The sequence below is a fragment of the Ictidomys tridecemlineatus genome, chromosome 3 (genome assembly GCF_052094955.1).
Source record: "Ictidomys tridecemlineatus isolate mIctTri1 chromosome 3, mIctTri1.hap1, whole genome shotgun sequence".
Lineage (NCBI taxonomy): Eukaryota > Metazoa > Chordata > Mammalia > Rodentia > Sciuridae > Ictidomys > Ictidomys tridecemlineatus.
In genome coordinates, this window is record NC_135479.1 from 22,226,230 (window position 1) to 22,243,721 (window position 17,492).

A 17,492-nucleotide genomic window follows, 5' to 3' on the forward strand; every position below is an offset into this window, starting at 1 on the left:
AAATCTTAATTCTATTAATTAAAATTATCCTTAGTTAATTAGTTCAGTTTGTATTGGTTAACCCAGACTTTGCTGTGCCACTTGACAAGAGTGAGATAAATTTATCCAAACATGTTGATGTTCTAGAGTTTCTAGCCGAATGGCTAACTCCCAAAAGCTATCACAGTCTATACTTAGAGCCAAATGGACATCACAAAATAAGGGATCCCTTCCCATTTCCTTCTTACACCACACTAACTTTCTTGAGGAATAAAAGGGCCCTATTTTTGTCAAACAAGAAGAATGAGATTTAACCTGGAGCCAAACACTATGCTCAATGGTGATTATTAAATCCAAATCCTTTTTTCTGAGACAGGAGAGGATCTTTTTGAAGAGAACTTTGACATAAGAATCAACCATAGGGGCTGGGGTTGTGGCTCAAGTGGTAGTGCACTCGCCTAGCACGGGTGAAGCACTGGGTTCAATCCTCAGCACCACATAAAGATATTGTGTCCACCTAAAACTAAATAAATAAATATTTAAAAAAAAAAAAAGAATCAACCATAGTCCATAACCTATTACAGCTTGCTGAATGTAAAACTAATATAGATTCAAGAGCACCCCAGTACACTGGCTCCAATTAGCACTCTCATTTTCTGGTGAAGCTCTTGTAGTCTGCCATCTTTAGGGAGCTGCGGAGACTCCTGAAGGTCGCTGATTGCCCTTGTGCTCTCCTTTCAGTGGAGAAACCCTACAAATGTGAGTTTTGCGGTAGGAGTTACAAGCAGAGAAGTTCCCTTGAGGAGCACAAGGAGCGCTGCCGTACATTTCTTCAGAGCTCTGACCTGGGCGACACTGGTGAGTTCCACAATGCTCATGCTGCACACATTTTGTGAGTATCTGCCCTTTTAGGTGGTGAGATGTGATAGTAAATAAAATTCCCCAAACACCCTGCCCTCATGGAGTTTGTCTTTGGATGAGAATAGACAGATTATGAATAAAGTACGCAAACTATAAATTAGAAGGTTGGAAGGTAATAAGTGCTATTGAGAAAAATGAAGTAATGAGCAGGGAGCGTGAGTCAGGGAAGACTTCAACAAAAAAACATTTTAATAGGCTTAAGGGCATGAGGAGTGAGCCCTGTAGATAACTAGGGAATAGCAAGTGCAAGGGCCCTGGGGCTCAAATTTAAAGTGTAAACAGTCCTATATGACTGGAACAGAATGAGTAATGGAACATGAAGCCAGAGAGGAAATGGGAAACCAGATCCTATCAGACCTCATTTTGGCTTTTACTCTCAGTGAAATCTCTAGAAAGTAAATCCAGGGAGTTGACATCATTAGACATCTCATTTGAAAAGAATCACTGTAACTCATCATTGAGAATAGATTGTATTTGGGGCAAGATTAAAAATTGGAGAGTACCATTGCAAGAATTCAAACCAAAGAAAATTGTGTCTTGGTCGTGGAAAAATTGATGAGATGTGTGTGTGTGTGTGTGTGTGTGTGTGTGTGTGTGTGTGTGTGTGTATAAAAGGCAGAGCTAACAGGATTTCCTAACAGGTTGATGAAGAATGGAGTTTTCAACTAACTGAAATGGCAATTGGGGAGTGGCTAGGGAAGAGTTGGTTAAAACCACAAGGATTTTCTTTGCATAGGGCCCATAAGTCACATTTTTGCCTGCTCATATGATTTATTGTGATGTTTATATTTGGATTTGGGGATTTCCTATTTTATTCAGTGATTTGAATTAGATGTCTCCTGGTGAACACTAGATGTCTTTCTACATGTCAATTATGGCTGCATTTCCTTTTTTATTCTTTGGTTGAAACAGCTGAAATTTTTTTGTATGGCATCTCTGAAGTTGTCCTTGTCCTATCTAGTTAACTATCAACCTGGTCTCCGACTTGGGGTAAAGATGTTTTATTGGATTATGGGAACAAAGGTACAGATCCCCTCATGGGATTTGGTGTTTGACAGAAGTAGCTGCAGTTGAATAATTTGAACAATCTAAAGCAGAAAGATTACAAAAATATGACAGAAATAAATGTGAAACTCAGGAATAATGGAGTAGAAACCATGAGTTTTTAAACTGCCCTTGTACAGTGAGAGGAAACTCTTGTTTTAGATAAAGCCTATTTTATGGTACAGGGAGCTGGCCAACTGAATTCCGTTGGTGTGTACTGCTTCTGCTTTTTATCCTGATGGCATCTTTGGTTTTATCAAGGAGTTGGATTTCCTCCTTATTTCTGAAGAGAAATGTTTACTCCTTAAAAAAAAAAAAAAAAAAAAAAAAAAAAAAAAAAAAAAAGCCCTAAAACTTAGATTAAGCAACATACTTAATGTTAGGCAGTATTTGCCCAAGGACAGATGTAGGCCATCATTACTTGCACTTCTATATTTCAGACAATGGGCAAATCACTTACTATGAGAAATTCCCAAGTTAAAAAAATCCAAATTGAATCTATAGTATCTAAAGTTAGAAGGACAAAAGAGAACATCTAATCCTCATTTTAGAAATGGAGACTTGTCAAAGTTCAGTGAATAACCTAAAAATCCCTAGAGCCTCAGTTGCTTTTGTGATTGGCTATGTTTATTTTTTTAATTTGGGATACAATTCACATACTATAAAATTCAGCTTTTTAAATCAAACAATTTCATAGATTTCAGTATATTTACAAAGGTGTACAACTGTCACCCCAATTCCAGAATCTTTCATCATCCCCAAAAGAAACCCTGTAACCACCAGCCGTCACTTCCCACCCCCTCTGGCAACACTAATCTACTTTCTGCCTCTATAAATTTGCTTATTCTGAATATTTCATATAAATATGTGCCCCTTTATGTCTGGTTTCTTCCACTTAGTGTGACATTTTTGAGGTTCATCCATGTTGAGGTATGTACTAGTGCTTCATTCCTTTTTTTATAATTCAATATTATTCCATTACATGGATTTGCCCACATTCTGTTTATACATTCATTACTTAATGGACATTTGGTGGGGAGTTCCACTTTTTGGTTTTATTTTCTCTATTTTTAAGTTGTAGTTGACACAATACCTTTATTTTACTTATTTATTTTATATGTGGTGCTGAGGATCGAACCCAGGGCCTCACACGTGCTAGGTGAGCACTCTACCACTGAGCCACAACCCATCCCCTGATTTTCTCTATTTTTAAAAGGTTAAATATTATCTGGTTAGCCAAAGAAACACAGTAACACCTAATAGACACACATATGTATATGTGTATGTCTTGATTCTCTTGGAAGTAGGGGGGGAAATCAGTAAATTATGTTCTACGTACAATAACTACAAAATTATTGATTTTGTGGTAAGCCACTATATTATTTTCCATCCTCACAACTAGAAATTTGAAATAAGGAAAAGTCTCAGAAGAAATATTTAACTATCTTCAGTGGTATTTGGTGATTCAGGAAATGCTGAAATGCAGAGATTAATTTGCATTTCATAGAGTGGTTTGATGGATGCGTGCAACATACTTTTAAGTCTCAGCAAAAAAATAAAGGGTTAACCAAGTCAGCAAGTTTTAGCTTTTTTAAACAAATATGTATAAAGGTGGTTTCAGGTGACAAAATGTATAAAGTCACAGCTTAAATATAAATACTGAATATCAATAAAGTATTACTCTATCTTTTATGTTTTAAATATCTCCTGATATTTAAATCTGAGATTGAAAATAATAAAGATGTTTCATCCAGCACAAGCAATCCTTTAATTGTTGATAGTACTTCCTATATGGCTTCCATTTCTGTTTCTGTCTTAAAATTGGGATCATGGTATAGACAGAATATTCCATTCTGAGCCTGACTAATGCTGTACATCTTATGCCTTCATTCCTTACCTCTAAAGTGATGATGTTTCATGGCTACTATGGATACAACACTCACACATCAAGTGCTTATTTAAATTGAAGTGCAGTGGCCAAGTACAGTGGTGCACACCTGTCATATCAGCCACTTGAGAGGCTGATGCAGGAGAATCACAAGTTCAAGGTCAGCCTAGCTTTTAGCATGATTTTTGTCTTGAAAAAAAAAAAAGCTGAAGGCGAAGCTCAGTGGGAATGCACTCGTCTAACATGTGTGAGGCCCTGGGTCCCATGGCCAGTACTACAAATAAATAAGTAAATAAATAAATATTGAAGTGCAGCATAGTAGGAGAGCTAAGCCCAGGGACAAAGCTGCCTCCACAAGGAAGCAGGCTTTTGTGGAAGCAGATGGATGAAAAAGCTTGACCAAGCTCCAAAAGACTATGTAGGTATTGGGCAACAGAACTGGCCTTACTAATCATTTTATTTTATCCAGACAACATTTGTTGAGTTTAGTGTCGGAATTTTTTGTAAGATTGAGTAAAAGCTGAGCCCTTACTCTGGAAGAATTCACAACCCAATAATAAATTGATCTCTTGATACAATGCAGAGGCCTGATAGAGATACCTAAGTTATTGCTACTTCAGCCCAAGTTTCTATACTGGACATCAAAGTGACGCCATCAAAATAGTCCAGTTCTGTTGTCTTAATAGAGTATATATGGCCAGAAGAAAAAAAAAAAATCTGGAAGACCATAGACTTGCTTTGATTTTTTTTTTTTTAGGAGAGAGAGAGAGAGCATTTTTTTAATATTTATTTTTAAATTTTCGGTGGATACAACATCTTTATTTTAGTTTTATGTGGTGCTGAGGATCAAACCCAGTGCCTCGCGCATGCCAGGCGAGCACACTACCGCTTGAGCCACATCCCCAGCCCTAGACTTGATTTTCTTATTAGCTCGATCTCTAATTCAAGGGACCAATAATTGGTATGGAGATTCAAATGAATCTCATTCCACACAAATTGAATACTTGGACTCATACATATTTTTGTGTAACAATGAGTTCCAGATTACTTTTAAGATTTTTAAAATAATCAAATAATTACATTTATGGATAAATCCATAAGTCAGACTTTCCTTGTTCCAAAAGAGCTGGTGCAAACATGAGGATTTCAGAATAAATTTGTGTTTTTACCACTATAGCAGAACAAAGAACAAAGTTCTTAAAAACTTGCCTATTTTCCAATTGATATCTCATGAGTTGTATTCATTTTCCTTACTCAGAAAGGCAACAGTTTTATGTAACATTTTTTGTCAGAACCTGCCTCAGCCTTTGATAGTAATCTCTTGTTAGACAATTCTTATTGCACAATAGCACCCCTTTGTTCCACTCTTTATGAGACTGACCACACCATAGAAGAGACAGGAAGCAATGCCTCTTATTTAAGCTCCATTTAACACTTAAAGACCTAATTACTGATTTTGAACAAAAACAAAAGCACAGCACCGTTATATAGTTAAATCTCTAATCACTTTGATATAGAAATTGCATCATGGAAACAGTTAACTAACAATCAAACTATAAAAGCTTATGCAGTGAATAAAGGTGGTGATTTTTATGTCACATTTTACTATTTGTTTTTCAAAATCACTTTGCAAATGAAAATTATTATATCCACTATATAGTAGGCAAGTGAGATAAAGGGAAATTAATTGATCCAGAGTTGCTCTTCTACTCCTTCTATGCACATTTGAGAACCAAGTGTGCAAACTGTTCCTTGCTATCATCCCATATTCCCCACACCCACCACTTGCAACATTAAACCACCAAACACCACCCAGGAACGGATTTCCTATTTCGTCATTTAAACCCATTATCTTGTTCCCTTACTTTCTTGCCAAACTGATTTCCCTTCACTTACATTTCTAAGAGGTGATATAGTGAGATAGCAGGTCTAGACTCTATAAATAGTTGAGTCCTGAAGTTGGAGCAGAGGACCAAAAGCCAATAGCCCTCTTTTGTTTGTATTTTCAGTGCACTGTACTGCCCTATGCAATCCCAAAGAGATGGTCCAGCTCCAAAGTATTTCTTTGTATTCTTAAAGGGTGCTCATGTGGTGGTTCTGTGAATCAGCTGTCCGACAATTTCAAGGCAAAAGACTTGACACTTAGGGAAAAAAATGATAGCACACCATATTCAGTTGAAAATGAGCTGTTGCCTAATTGCCAGTTAGAAAATAGCTAACTTTGTGAGGGTACTGGATCCCCAGTGTGTATTCCAGTGTACATTGAGGGTTGGGATCTTAGAGGTGCTGTATTAAGTGAGCAATTCAGAGAGAGGATGCAAGTGAATGGGATGGGGGGTCCTAGATTAGTTTCAGAGGATTTCTTTCAGAGTTGTGGAAATGGAGAAGACTCTAACCATGCCTTAAATTATCTATCCACCCATGAACACTCTGGAATTTAATTTTCTTAAATGTCAGGCATTTGGTCACAATTTACAGAGTAAGATTTATCTGGAAATGACTGTTAAGAGCAGCTTGGTGGGTAACCAGGAATATAAGGTGATGTTATCTCAAAAGGTTGCCATTTAGTGACATGCCCTAATTACAGTTATTTAGGTCAATGTGTCCACATTTCAGCACCCTCCCCAATGTAAAGGATGTTGATTACGTGTCCTCAGAAAGTTTCTTGTAATCATTGATAGTGACTCTGGTAAAATGTAGGCAGTGACTGCTGAAAGGCAAATGGGGAGATGAGGCAGGCAGAATAATGCTTGGGGTAAGTCCTAGGCAGTGATCTGGCCAGGGGCCTATAAGAACAGTGGTACAGTGGGAGTGATGGGTAAACATTCCCAAAGTACTGATCTTCATTCTCATTTCATTTTTTATAACAAATACAGGGTAGCAAGCAGTTTTACTTGGATTTAATCCTCTTAGAATTGCTCAAACCAGAACGAAGGTTCCTAATCAAAGCACAAACTGAGGAGCTTCTCCTCTGCTTCTAAGGAGACATCTCTTTGTGACAACAGCAGGGACTTACTTCAAATTCCAGGCTTTGGCTTTCATCTTTCTGCTTTTGGGGCTTTGGGTACTGCCACATCTGGTGGTGGTTTGTGTGAAAGGAAATAGTATATATAATAGTTTCCTGTTTGGTCATTTAAACTTATCCCCAGGCCGGACAGAATCGATCCACTTCACTCAATAGCAGTGTCCTGTGCCCAAATGCTAAAGTCCAACTACTCTGCCACTAGTCCAGAAGCTAGCTGCCCAGGCCCCTTATTCTGACCCTTATTGTTTCATTTACATACACAGTTGTTAATAGCATAGACTGGAGATTTATTTCTTTAGAGCCTGGACCTATTTTTGATAAGAAACTCACATAGCCCAGTTAAATATTGTCATTGCCACCAGTCTCTTCCTTTATTCTTTTTTGAGTCAGATTTCCTCTTATTCCTGAATTTAAAAACAAAACAAAACAAAGCACTGAGCTTTATAATGTCTTGTGTAATGACTGGCATGGAGTTAATTTTTTAAATTTTTTTTTAGTTGTAGCTGGACACAATACCTCTATTTTATTTAATTTATTTTTTTTAACATGGTACTGAGGAGTGAACTAGCGCCTCACACTTGCTAGGTGAGCCCTCCACCACTGAGCCACAACCCCAGCTCCTAGAGTTTATTTTTAATGCCAATAATAAAATGAACAATAATTCTTTTTCTAATTCTGTTTAGGTTCTTACTGTAGCCATGCTTGACAGTCTTGCCCTGAAGATCTTTCCCTGTAATTCACTGACTGTAAAGGGAGCCAGTTTTCTCTCTGGATATGTCCATTTGTGGTCCTGAATGTCTGATAGATCATGGAATTTGTGACATTATTTCTGTGTATCAAAATCTCTTCCCTGGCACACATTAAAAATTAAAAAACAAAAACAAATAAAATAAAGGTATTGTGTCCATCTACAACTGAAAATCTCTTCACACTGCAAACACACTGTACTCTTCAACTACAGAACAGGCCCTGATGGTTCCCGAATCTCTCTATTTAGGCACAGCGTTGGGTAGGAGATTCCATTCTGCAGTCATCACTTGCTTTTCACTCTAGTCCCTTAAACTAATTTTAATATCTTCTTCTTTAGACACATTAGAGATGTATGAATACTTCTTTTTAGTTTGGATTTCCTGAAATGCTTAGGTAAAACAGAGAGAAATGCTTACACTATCACAATACTTCAGTGTGTGGCAGAGGTGGGTAAGCTGTGGCCTTCTGGCCAAATGCAGCCAGAAACCTGTTTTCATACAGGGATTTTTCATGTTTAAAGGGACATAAGGCAGAGACTCACCCAAGAATATAGGACAGAGATAATTTTTAAAAAAATAATTTTTAGTTGTAAATGGATTTTTTTATTCTATTTATTTATATACAGTGCTGAGGATTGAACTAAGGGCCTCACACATTCCAGGGAAGTGCTCTACCACTGAGCCACAACTCCAGCCCCACCCGACAAAGACAATTTTTAAAATATCTACTATCTAGCTTTTAATTGCAATAGTTTGCTACTCTTTGGCTCAGGCTAGACTCATGTGCAAAAGTTTTAAGCTTTATATTTAAAGATGCTAGTATCTCTGAACCTTACACATGAGGTCTTCTTGGGTAATCCTGCTGTACCAAGGTAAATTATATTTATTCCAAATTTAGTTTTAGTAAATTAGATATAGGTACTACTTATATACTCTTCTGGTGGTATGTAATTCTGGATGCATTTTAAAGTCATCTGGGAAGCTTTGAAAATGCTGTTACCTAGACCTCTCTTCCAGAGCACCTGATCGTGTTAATCTGGGGAGGGGTCGACATAGATATTTCTTACCCGCGCTGCAGGTGATCATGCTGTGCAGCCAGAGCTGGAAATGCAGGCCTATATCATTCAAATGTTTATTTATGGATGGGCAATTATCCCACATTCTTAGCAGTTTTTATTTACATTTTTTCATTAGAAATATAGTAGAAATTCATTATAGAAAATTTTCTTGAATTTCACTAAAGCAGTGGGGCTCAGGGAAATTTTAACTTGAGACAGTTTTGAAATGGGAAGAGCATATGAAATAGATCATGCAGAGCCCAGAGAAATAGAATTTGAAAGAAACTGAGAGGAGAATGCTGAGAAAAAAAAGAAGAAAAAAAACACTCAGAATTTCAATACACAAATCACTGAGTAGGTTTCTTGCTATTTGGGTGAGTGTGTCTATTTTCAAAAGTGCTGTTAACATAAACAGAGCAGTAAATCTGGGGCACCATTTTTTTTTCAAAGTTGTTAAGAAGAATTATATCAGTGTGCAGGTGTCACACGCAGTTACTCAGAATCAGAAAGAAGACTGATGGGGGTTAGAAGATCTCCATCTATCTTTTTGTAACCAACCACGTCCAGGCTGTTTCTTCAATACTTCCTCTTGCTAATGAAGGTACTGGTTGGGGATGGGTAGGGCTTTCCCATCTCAGCATAAGACTGCAAAATTTGAATGTGCCCTGGTGGCGGCCTCACTGACCACGCCAAGTACCCCCGGCAGAAATCTGAGCAGTAATAACAGGTAACGACAACAGATCATAGACACCAGCTGATTTTGTTTTCTCCCCATTTACCAGCGTGTTCTTTTCCCTCTTATTTTTCTCCAAACCAGCAAGTGCGGAGGCAAGACACATCAAAGCAGAGATGGGAAGTGAAAGAGCTCTCGTTCTGGACAGATTAGCAAGCAATGTGGCAAAACGAAAAAGCTCAATGCCTCAGAAATTCATTGGTAAGAATACAGATCTTTTTCCTGCTGCTGTTAGCAGATAGTTTGAATGAGATAACATATAGATGCTTACTAACACAAGCACTTCTAATTTAACCTCTGTTAAAACAAGGTACTTATTTTCCATTGTACACTTTTATTTGGTGTGATTCATTTGGATGGCTCTAGAAAATAGAATAAAAAATATTAACTGAAGAATCTTATCAACAGAAAATGGGAGCATTTGGTATCCAGTTTCCTAAATGGAGGTGGTGTTTAAAATGCTGTTCCTTCCTCTTCACTCTGAATGACATATGTTGCATGAGTTTATGCAACTTACACCAGCAAGATGTTCAAGATAGCATTTTTGTAATTATATGTTATAAGTTGGTTCTGCTTGCATGCTCAAACTTTGTTCATTCTCTGAAACATATTGTCATATTTTCTTGAATTTTAAGGGAAAGTGACTGGGCAACATAGATTTAAATAACATGGCTTGATTTAATCACTTGTCTTACTGAAATTAATTTTTATGCCATTGATTTTCACATTGTCAAAAACTACAACAGAATGAAACAACTGAGAAATATTTATGTTCATTAAAGTGTTAGAACTTCCAAATGGCAGGGATATTTTGCTGGACTCTTCCAGATGTTCCTGTATATATGATATTTAAAATAGATATGTAGTTGGGAAGTAGATGGCTGAATTGAATATATCAGTTTTGTTACAAATTGAAAGTTGGTGATATTGAACAAAAATAGTTATCACACGAAAATAGACCTTCTTCAACACAAAAATATTTTAGAAACCTGACAATATCTTCTCCAAAGCTGCTTGCTGCTGTTGATTTCCTACTTCAGTCCTTTCACGTTTATTCTTTTCAGTAACTTTTATGGAGACAAGTGCCTGCCTGGTTTTTCAATCTGACTAGATTTTTACAAGCATTTTATGTGAATTGTAGAGTATACTGAAAGAACCCATATATTTCAAAATTACCTGACTTGGTGTGGCTGCTTATTTTATTTTTATTAATTAAAAGGTTTTGTACAATTTTAATCACTTTGAGAATAAATTGCCATATTAAAGTTGGTATATTCCAGGGCTGGGTTGTGGCTCAGTGGTAGAGTGCTTGCCTAGCGTATGTGAGGAACTGGATTTGATTCTCAGCATTGCACAAAAATAAATAAAAATAAATGTCTACTGACAACCAAAACATATTTTTTTAAAAAATTTGGTGTATTCCAGTTTAGGGAGACTCCCTCCTCCTTACTGCTTTCTCTCCCCTTGGTGAGAAATGTCAGAGGAAATTCAGTTGTGAGTTCAAGTCATTGTCTTAAATCATTGCCTGTTTGTCTTTTGACCTTATGTGAGGAATTTCCAACTGCCATATAAAAGAAAGCTTGAATTGTTCTTCTACGGCATGAGTGTATTTTAATTTGGGGAAAGTTTTTAACTCCAGTAATGGCTGAAGCTGGTATGGAGAGGGACTTGGGGGAGAAGTAAGCAAGGAAACCCCATGTAAATCATCTTAATTTTAATCCAGTTTTAGCCAATGCCTGTTGATCCAAGAGAACTAAAATTTGAGAGAGGACACCTAGTTCTCATAGCTGCCCTAAATGTATAGTTGAGCTAAAGCCCTATTTACTAAAATAAAAGTTGCTTTTGGTATTTTCTTTTTTAAAATTTTTTTTATTAGTTGTAGGTGGACAGCAGGCCTTTATTTATTTTTATGTGGTGCTAAGTATCGAACCCAGTGCCTCACACATGCCAGGTGAGCACTCTGCCACTGAACAACAGCTTCAGCCTGCTTTGGTATTTTCATGGGTTAAAAAACACAGCTTGTTTCCTGTGTGGGGTCCACAGGGTTCTGCTCGTCATCTCAGGGATCCATCCCATTTGTTTCTCACCATTTGACAGGTAGCATTTTTGCTCCTTCACCTCCAGTCTCACAGGAGATGCTGCTGACTCTGAAGGTGCTGATTTCTACTCAGTGCTAGAATCAGAAACTGAGTAAAGTGAGCTGTTGATTTCAGCTTAGGTGACAAGTTCAGGGCTTCAGGTCCCAGAATAACCGGGGACATTGTTGGTTGGTTGGTAAATTCTGATACAGCTCAATCAGAAAAGCCAGATTAGAAGTCAGAAGACCCAGGCTCCATTCTAGACCTATAATTTCTTAACTGTGTATGTTTAGACAAATCATATAACCTTGCTGTTCACTCAACTGTGAAATGGAAAGACCGAATAGGTAATGAAATGATCATGAAGGCCTCTCTCATCTACAAGTCTGTGGCATGACTTAGAGAAGAAATCTAAGACAACATTTAGGAATACCGCTTTGTATTATAGGGCCTGTGTATGACCTCAGGTAATTTCTTTCCTATATAGATGGGGGTTCATGTCATGAACCATATCTCATGTTTGAAGGTGTTTTGTTGGAATTTTGTTGTTGTTGTTGTGTTTTTCACGGTGTTGGGGATTGACCCCAGGGCCTCAAGCATGCTAGGTAAATGCTCTATCCCAGAACTATACTTTCAGCCTTTAAAGTTTGAAAAGAAAAATTTAGGAAGATATTATTTAATCTGAGAATCTAAAAAAAGAAAAGAAAAACAGTAGTACTAACTCACCATTCATATATTTTACTCAGGGCACCAGGTATCTCTTATTTGTTTGCTCTTATGTCCTTTATTCATCAGACTCCTGTCAGATACACGGTGTTCTTGTTCCTGAGCACTGTTCTAATCTTCTAGCATTAATTTATATCCTAAACTATTGTTTGAGAGATTTTTTTTTTCTGGAGAACCCCCTGAATCATTTAATTGAAATAGCCTTTGTGACAAAAAGTAGTGATGTCACAGGAAGGGAAAAGAACATTATCTATGCAGTGTCAGAGATGGAGTGACATAGAACACGTGGGACTAATCTTTCCCCTCTTCCCTCTCCTACATTTCCTCTCCAAGGCACCATTTTCTGAAAATGCTCAGCTGCCAGGGAAATGGCAATGGGGGAGGTGTGAAGCCAGAATGAGTCACCCCTTTTAATCCTTGCTGACGGCTGCACTGCTCTCAGACCAGCCTCGGCTTCCTCGACCTGTTGAACTGTGAGGGCAAAGGTGAAATTATACCATCAGGTCAGCCTGCAACTTTCCCAGCAGGCTAGAGATGATTACCAGTAGGTAGCATTTTTTATCTATTAAGAGATGATCTGAAGAAGAGGGACCTATTAGATTGTCTTAAGTATGTTTGGAAACATGAAAACTCTATTATTAACAGGTAAGAGTAAAATCAAATTGCCCAACCAAGAGAAAATTAAAACTTAAAAAAAGAAATCCTCAAGAAATCTTGTATCACTTTGTGTCTAATAGGAAATACATTGACACACATCCTTCAGAAAACAACATCTTTATGACATCAGAACAGTTTAGTTCTTTTGAAAGGACACCAGGAGCTTACTTTTAGCCTCCTAACCCTTCCAGGAGATTGCCTTTCTCTCACTGTTGTTGTCCTATTATGAATTTGCTTGGCTAGACTCCAAATTAGGCCAATCTTAAGTACTTGGCTCAAAAATGGAGGCCAGATTTCTATCCTGGAGGGAAGAGGAAAATGACTACATGTCTGCATTTCCTTCTTCCTTGTTTTCATTCTTTCCCCCCAAACAGATATATGATTCAGACTACAGGCACTACCACAGCATCTCCTTATTTTAAAAAGTTTTATGTATTAGTTTATTAAATTTTTTATGTTGAAAAGAGCATGGATAAAGCTCTCCCTCAGCCATGGTAAATGTGTTTGTTAGTGAGGTTTTGACACTTTAGCAAACACCACTGATTCTCCCTGAGAAGTGACTAATGAGAAATTACTTGCTTTGGTTAGCAGAGCAACAGGAAGCAGTTTTAATACCTGTGTCTAAAAGCAGAACCCCCTTCCACTCCTTCCCAAAAGCTTGATGTCCATCATTCCATAAGCATTACAGTATCATCACCATTTAGAAGTATTAGGAACCTGCTGTTTGACCCAGGAGGGAGGGGGGACCAAAGAGTTGGGGAGACACAGCTGATGGTAGCATAGCGGGGCCAAACCTGAGTCTATGAGATGTCATATCCGCAGCCTTCCTCGAGGGGTCACAGAGCATTGCATGTTGTGTGCCAGTGGGGGCCTTAGTGAGCCAACTTTCAACTCATTGAAAGTTGGTAAAGGGAGACCCCTAGAAGATGGCAGTTGATTTGTCCTGACAGTGCGTCTGCTTGAGAAAAGGACTATCTTCTCCCGTGACTCTGTCAGGAAAGATGACATCCAACTACCTTATGCTATCTTATGGAGGACAGTGACTTCTACAGCCACAAAATGTGGTCCCCAGCTCAAGTCTCGTCACTGCCACCCTCACAGGTTTTTTGTTCTTGCTCCTCCTCCTGCTGCTGCTTGTTCTGTTCTCCTCCTAGAAGAGTGTTAGTAATTTTAGTCTCATTTCTATTGAGACCAGAACTATCACAACTGTTGGATATTCCATTTCTTTTTACCTGACTTTTTTATTTTTTCTTTCTTTATTTATATTTGACATGTGCTTGCAGTAACAATAAGTGAGAACACATGTGGGAAATTATATTCAGTAACAGCAAACACATTAAAGTGACTTGAAAAACTTAAAGAAAACCTAAAGGCTTGGGATGTAGCTCAGTGGTAGGGTGCTTGCCTAGCATGTGTGAGGCCCTGGGTTCAATCTCTGGTACTGAAAAAAAAAAAAAGAAAGAAAGAAAGAAAAGAAAACCTGAGTGTTTCCCATTACTTCATCATGGTGACTGCATTGGACTTGTGTTATTTTTCTGAAGGCCAAGTCATTTTACCTCCTTCTTTAAAAATAACTCTCAATGCTCCAACAGTGAAATAAAATCCATCCCACTGGGTCAGGCCTTCCACAAACTGTCTGAGCCTCCCACAATCTGTCTCTAGTTTACCTTTTCTAATTTCATCATTTCAGCTAACTGCTAGGCCTTTGCTTTAGTCACAGGGACATACCCCACTTCTCTGTACTCTTTTCCCTTCTTCTTCTTCTTCCTCCTTTTCTCCTCCTCCTCCTCCTCCTCCTCTCCTCCTCTTCCTCTTCCCTGGGGGCTGTCTAGCACTGAGCTACACTCCTAGCCCCTTTTTTAAATTTTTTTTTTTAATTTTGAGACAGGGTCCTGCTAAATTGCTGAGGTTGACCTCACACTGTAATCCCCTGACCTTAGCATTCAGAGTCGCTGGGATTATAGGTGTGTGCCACTGCACCCTGCTTCTTTCCCACTTGTGCCTATTAGTTCTTTCCAGGCTCTTGGTCTGGATGTCCTGCCTGGAAGCTGCCCTTAAAAGTACACATTGTTAGGCATGGGGATGTGGCTCTGTGGAAGAGTACTTGCCTGGCATGTGTGAGACACTGGGTTTGATCCCCAACACATATATACACACACACAAGTATACATTGTCAAGCTGGGTATGGTAGCACTTGCCTGCCTTATCCTCCCAGTGACTTGGGAGGATAAAGCAGGAGGAGAAACTATCTCCAAATAAAAAATAAAAATAAAAATGGTTCGGTATGTAAAGCATTTCTGAGTTCAATCCCCGGTACCAAAAAAAAAAAAAAAAATGCATTGTCCACACCCACCCACCACTGGTCCTCTGCCCACTCCGGTGCTGTTCTCTCCTTACATACAAAGACAGTCTCCAGCACCATCACCACTACTGCCTCTGATTACAAAGCATAAAGAAAAGAATAGATTTATATTTGCTTCATGTTGTATGTAGTGTATTTGAAAAGCAGTCTATAGTTTTCTCCCTCCACTTTCTTGGCCACCTTCTTCTTTTTTTATCATTTGGCTAGCTTTAGGGATGCTGTCTTGAAATGAAATTGTGTAAATTCTGCATCCCATCTACTGAATTGCAGTTATGTTTGTATTCCTCAAAGCACCAACATGGTGCTAAGCAAATAATAATAGCAACAACAATCATAATAGTTCTGTCAGTTTTTGAGTGCTTAGTGTATGCCAGGCATTCCATTAAGCATTTGATGGACATCACAAATCTATGCATCAAGGAACACTTTGAATGTATGCACTGGTCCATGTGGGAAAAAAATACAGTTGCTGCCAGTAACCCCCTCTCCTGCTGCTGTGGTAACCACCCCAGCAGTGACTTCTACAGCCACAAAATGTGGTCCCCAGCAGAGCATCTGAAGTTGCTGCCAGTGATGTGACTGGGCCTCATGGGCAAGTGTTAGGGAAACAGGAGTTAATACTGCAACACGAGCTAAGACGTGAACTCTTGGATTGCATCCCAGTTCTCTATTCACCAAAATTGGGCAGCCTTGAAAAGTGAATCAACCTGTTCATGCCTTTGGTTCTTCATCTGATTAAAAGATAATAATCCACAGATTAAAAGGTATCAACCCCTAAAGGGTGATAAAATGAGAGTACAGAGAATCTAGTACAGCACTGTGTATACAATAAGACTTTAATTAAAAGTAGCTGTTGTTGGGGCTGAGGATATAGCTCAGTCAGTAGAGTGCTTGCCTCACATTCTCAAGGCCCTGGGTTCAACCCTCAGTACCACCAAAAAACAAAAAACAAAACAAAACAAAAAAACATAGCTATGTTATTGTATTCATTAAGGTACCCTGTTGGGTACAGTGAAGCCTAAGGGCCAGAAGTAAATGGATTAGGTAGTAGAACTTGACCATCAACTCTGAATACCGAAGTCTGAATCCACATGCTCAGTCTGATTCTCCGTTTCTAAGATGGCAGTTAGAAGCCAACAACCATATGCCCTCACTACATTGCATCAATTCATGCCTGGGGATTACTCAGTTTAGAGTTACCAAAGCCTGGATACCAGAGCTTGACACCTTTAGAAAGAATCACCAGGGGCCAGGTGTGGTGGCACATGGCTATAAATCCCAGCAACTAAGAAGGCAGGAGGATTGCAAGTTTGAGTCTACTGCGGGCAACTTAGCAAGACCCTGTCTCAAAGGAAAAAAAATTAAAAGGGCTGGAGCACTTGCCTAGCATGTGCTAGGCCCTGTGCTTAATCTCCAGTACTAAAGAAAAAAAAGAATCATGGGGAGGAAATGGCCCAACCAGGCAGCCTGAGTTTCTAAACTTAGGACTCACTGTTACCCTTTGTATTTTCGTTGGAAGAAAACCTCTATTCAGCCTGAAGCTGGTATCATGAATCATTCAAAGGTGTGGTGTGATTTTGACTAGAAGCTGGACTAGAGGCTCTGAGCAGCTTTGGAAGCAGTTATACTCTTGTGGTTTGACTAACCTTTTTTATGAGTGTGTTACTAAAGAAACGTGAGCTGTTGGCTTTTCAATTACTGTAGCTTACCCCTTCAGAGTTTCATACACATTGAGTCATCGTGTCTACAGGTGACTGATAATCATCTGCACTGCTCAAGTTACGGTAACTCGTAGATGAGGGGATCCGATGATTGCAAGCTGCACGTGAAGATCTGAGCCCTCCCCTCTTAACAATGAACAATGGTCTGCATTAACCACAGAACTCAGTCACATATTTCCACTCATCCAGGGGGTTATTTTCCTCTTAATGTTTGGCCTCTTGCAGCTTCAGCACTCATCTCGTGTTCTGATATATGCCGCGGGTGGTATAGATTGTGAAATTGTAGGCCTGGGTAAAAAAAGCAGACTCCTGGGAGAAAGGATGAAAATAGTTTGTGATACGCCCCACCCGGGAAACTTTCTGGAGCCTCTCTGTTAGGTGGGAAAAAAAAGAGAGATTCAAGAGGAATCCTGGTATTTAGGGAGTTTGGCAGAGCAGGCCACACTGGGAAATCATCAAAACTCTGAAAAGCTAAGAAACCAAAGTTCATCACTCTTGTGTCACTTTCAAGAGAATGAACGTTTGTGACTTCAGCTGGCTTTTGTGCTTGC

The 17,492-nt window shown here is 38.7% G+C and overlaps 1 protein-coding gene across 1 annotated transcript in view; it reads left to right on the plus strand.

Annotated features, from left to right (window-relative positions):
• Positions 1-17,492, plus strand: part of Ikzf3 (IKAROS family zinc finger 3) — a 60,602-nt gene that overhangs the window by 33,192 nt on the left and 9,918 nt on the right. The window contains exons 4-5 of the mRNA XM_005321788.4: positions 721-837; positions 9,482-9,598. Coding sequence (XP_005321845.2) covers positions 721-837; positions 9,482-9,598 — 234 coding nt within the window. The remainder of the gene's footprint in view (positions 1-720; positions 838-9,481; positions 9,599-17,492) is intronic.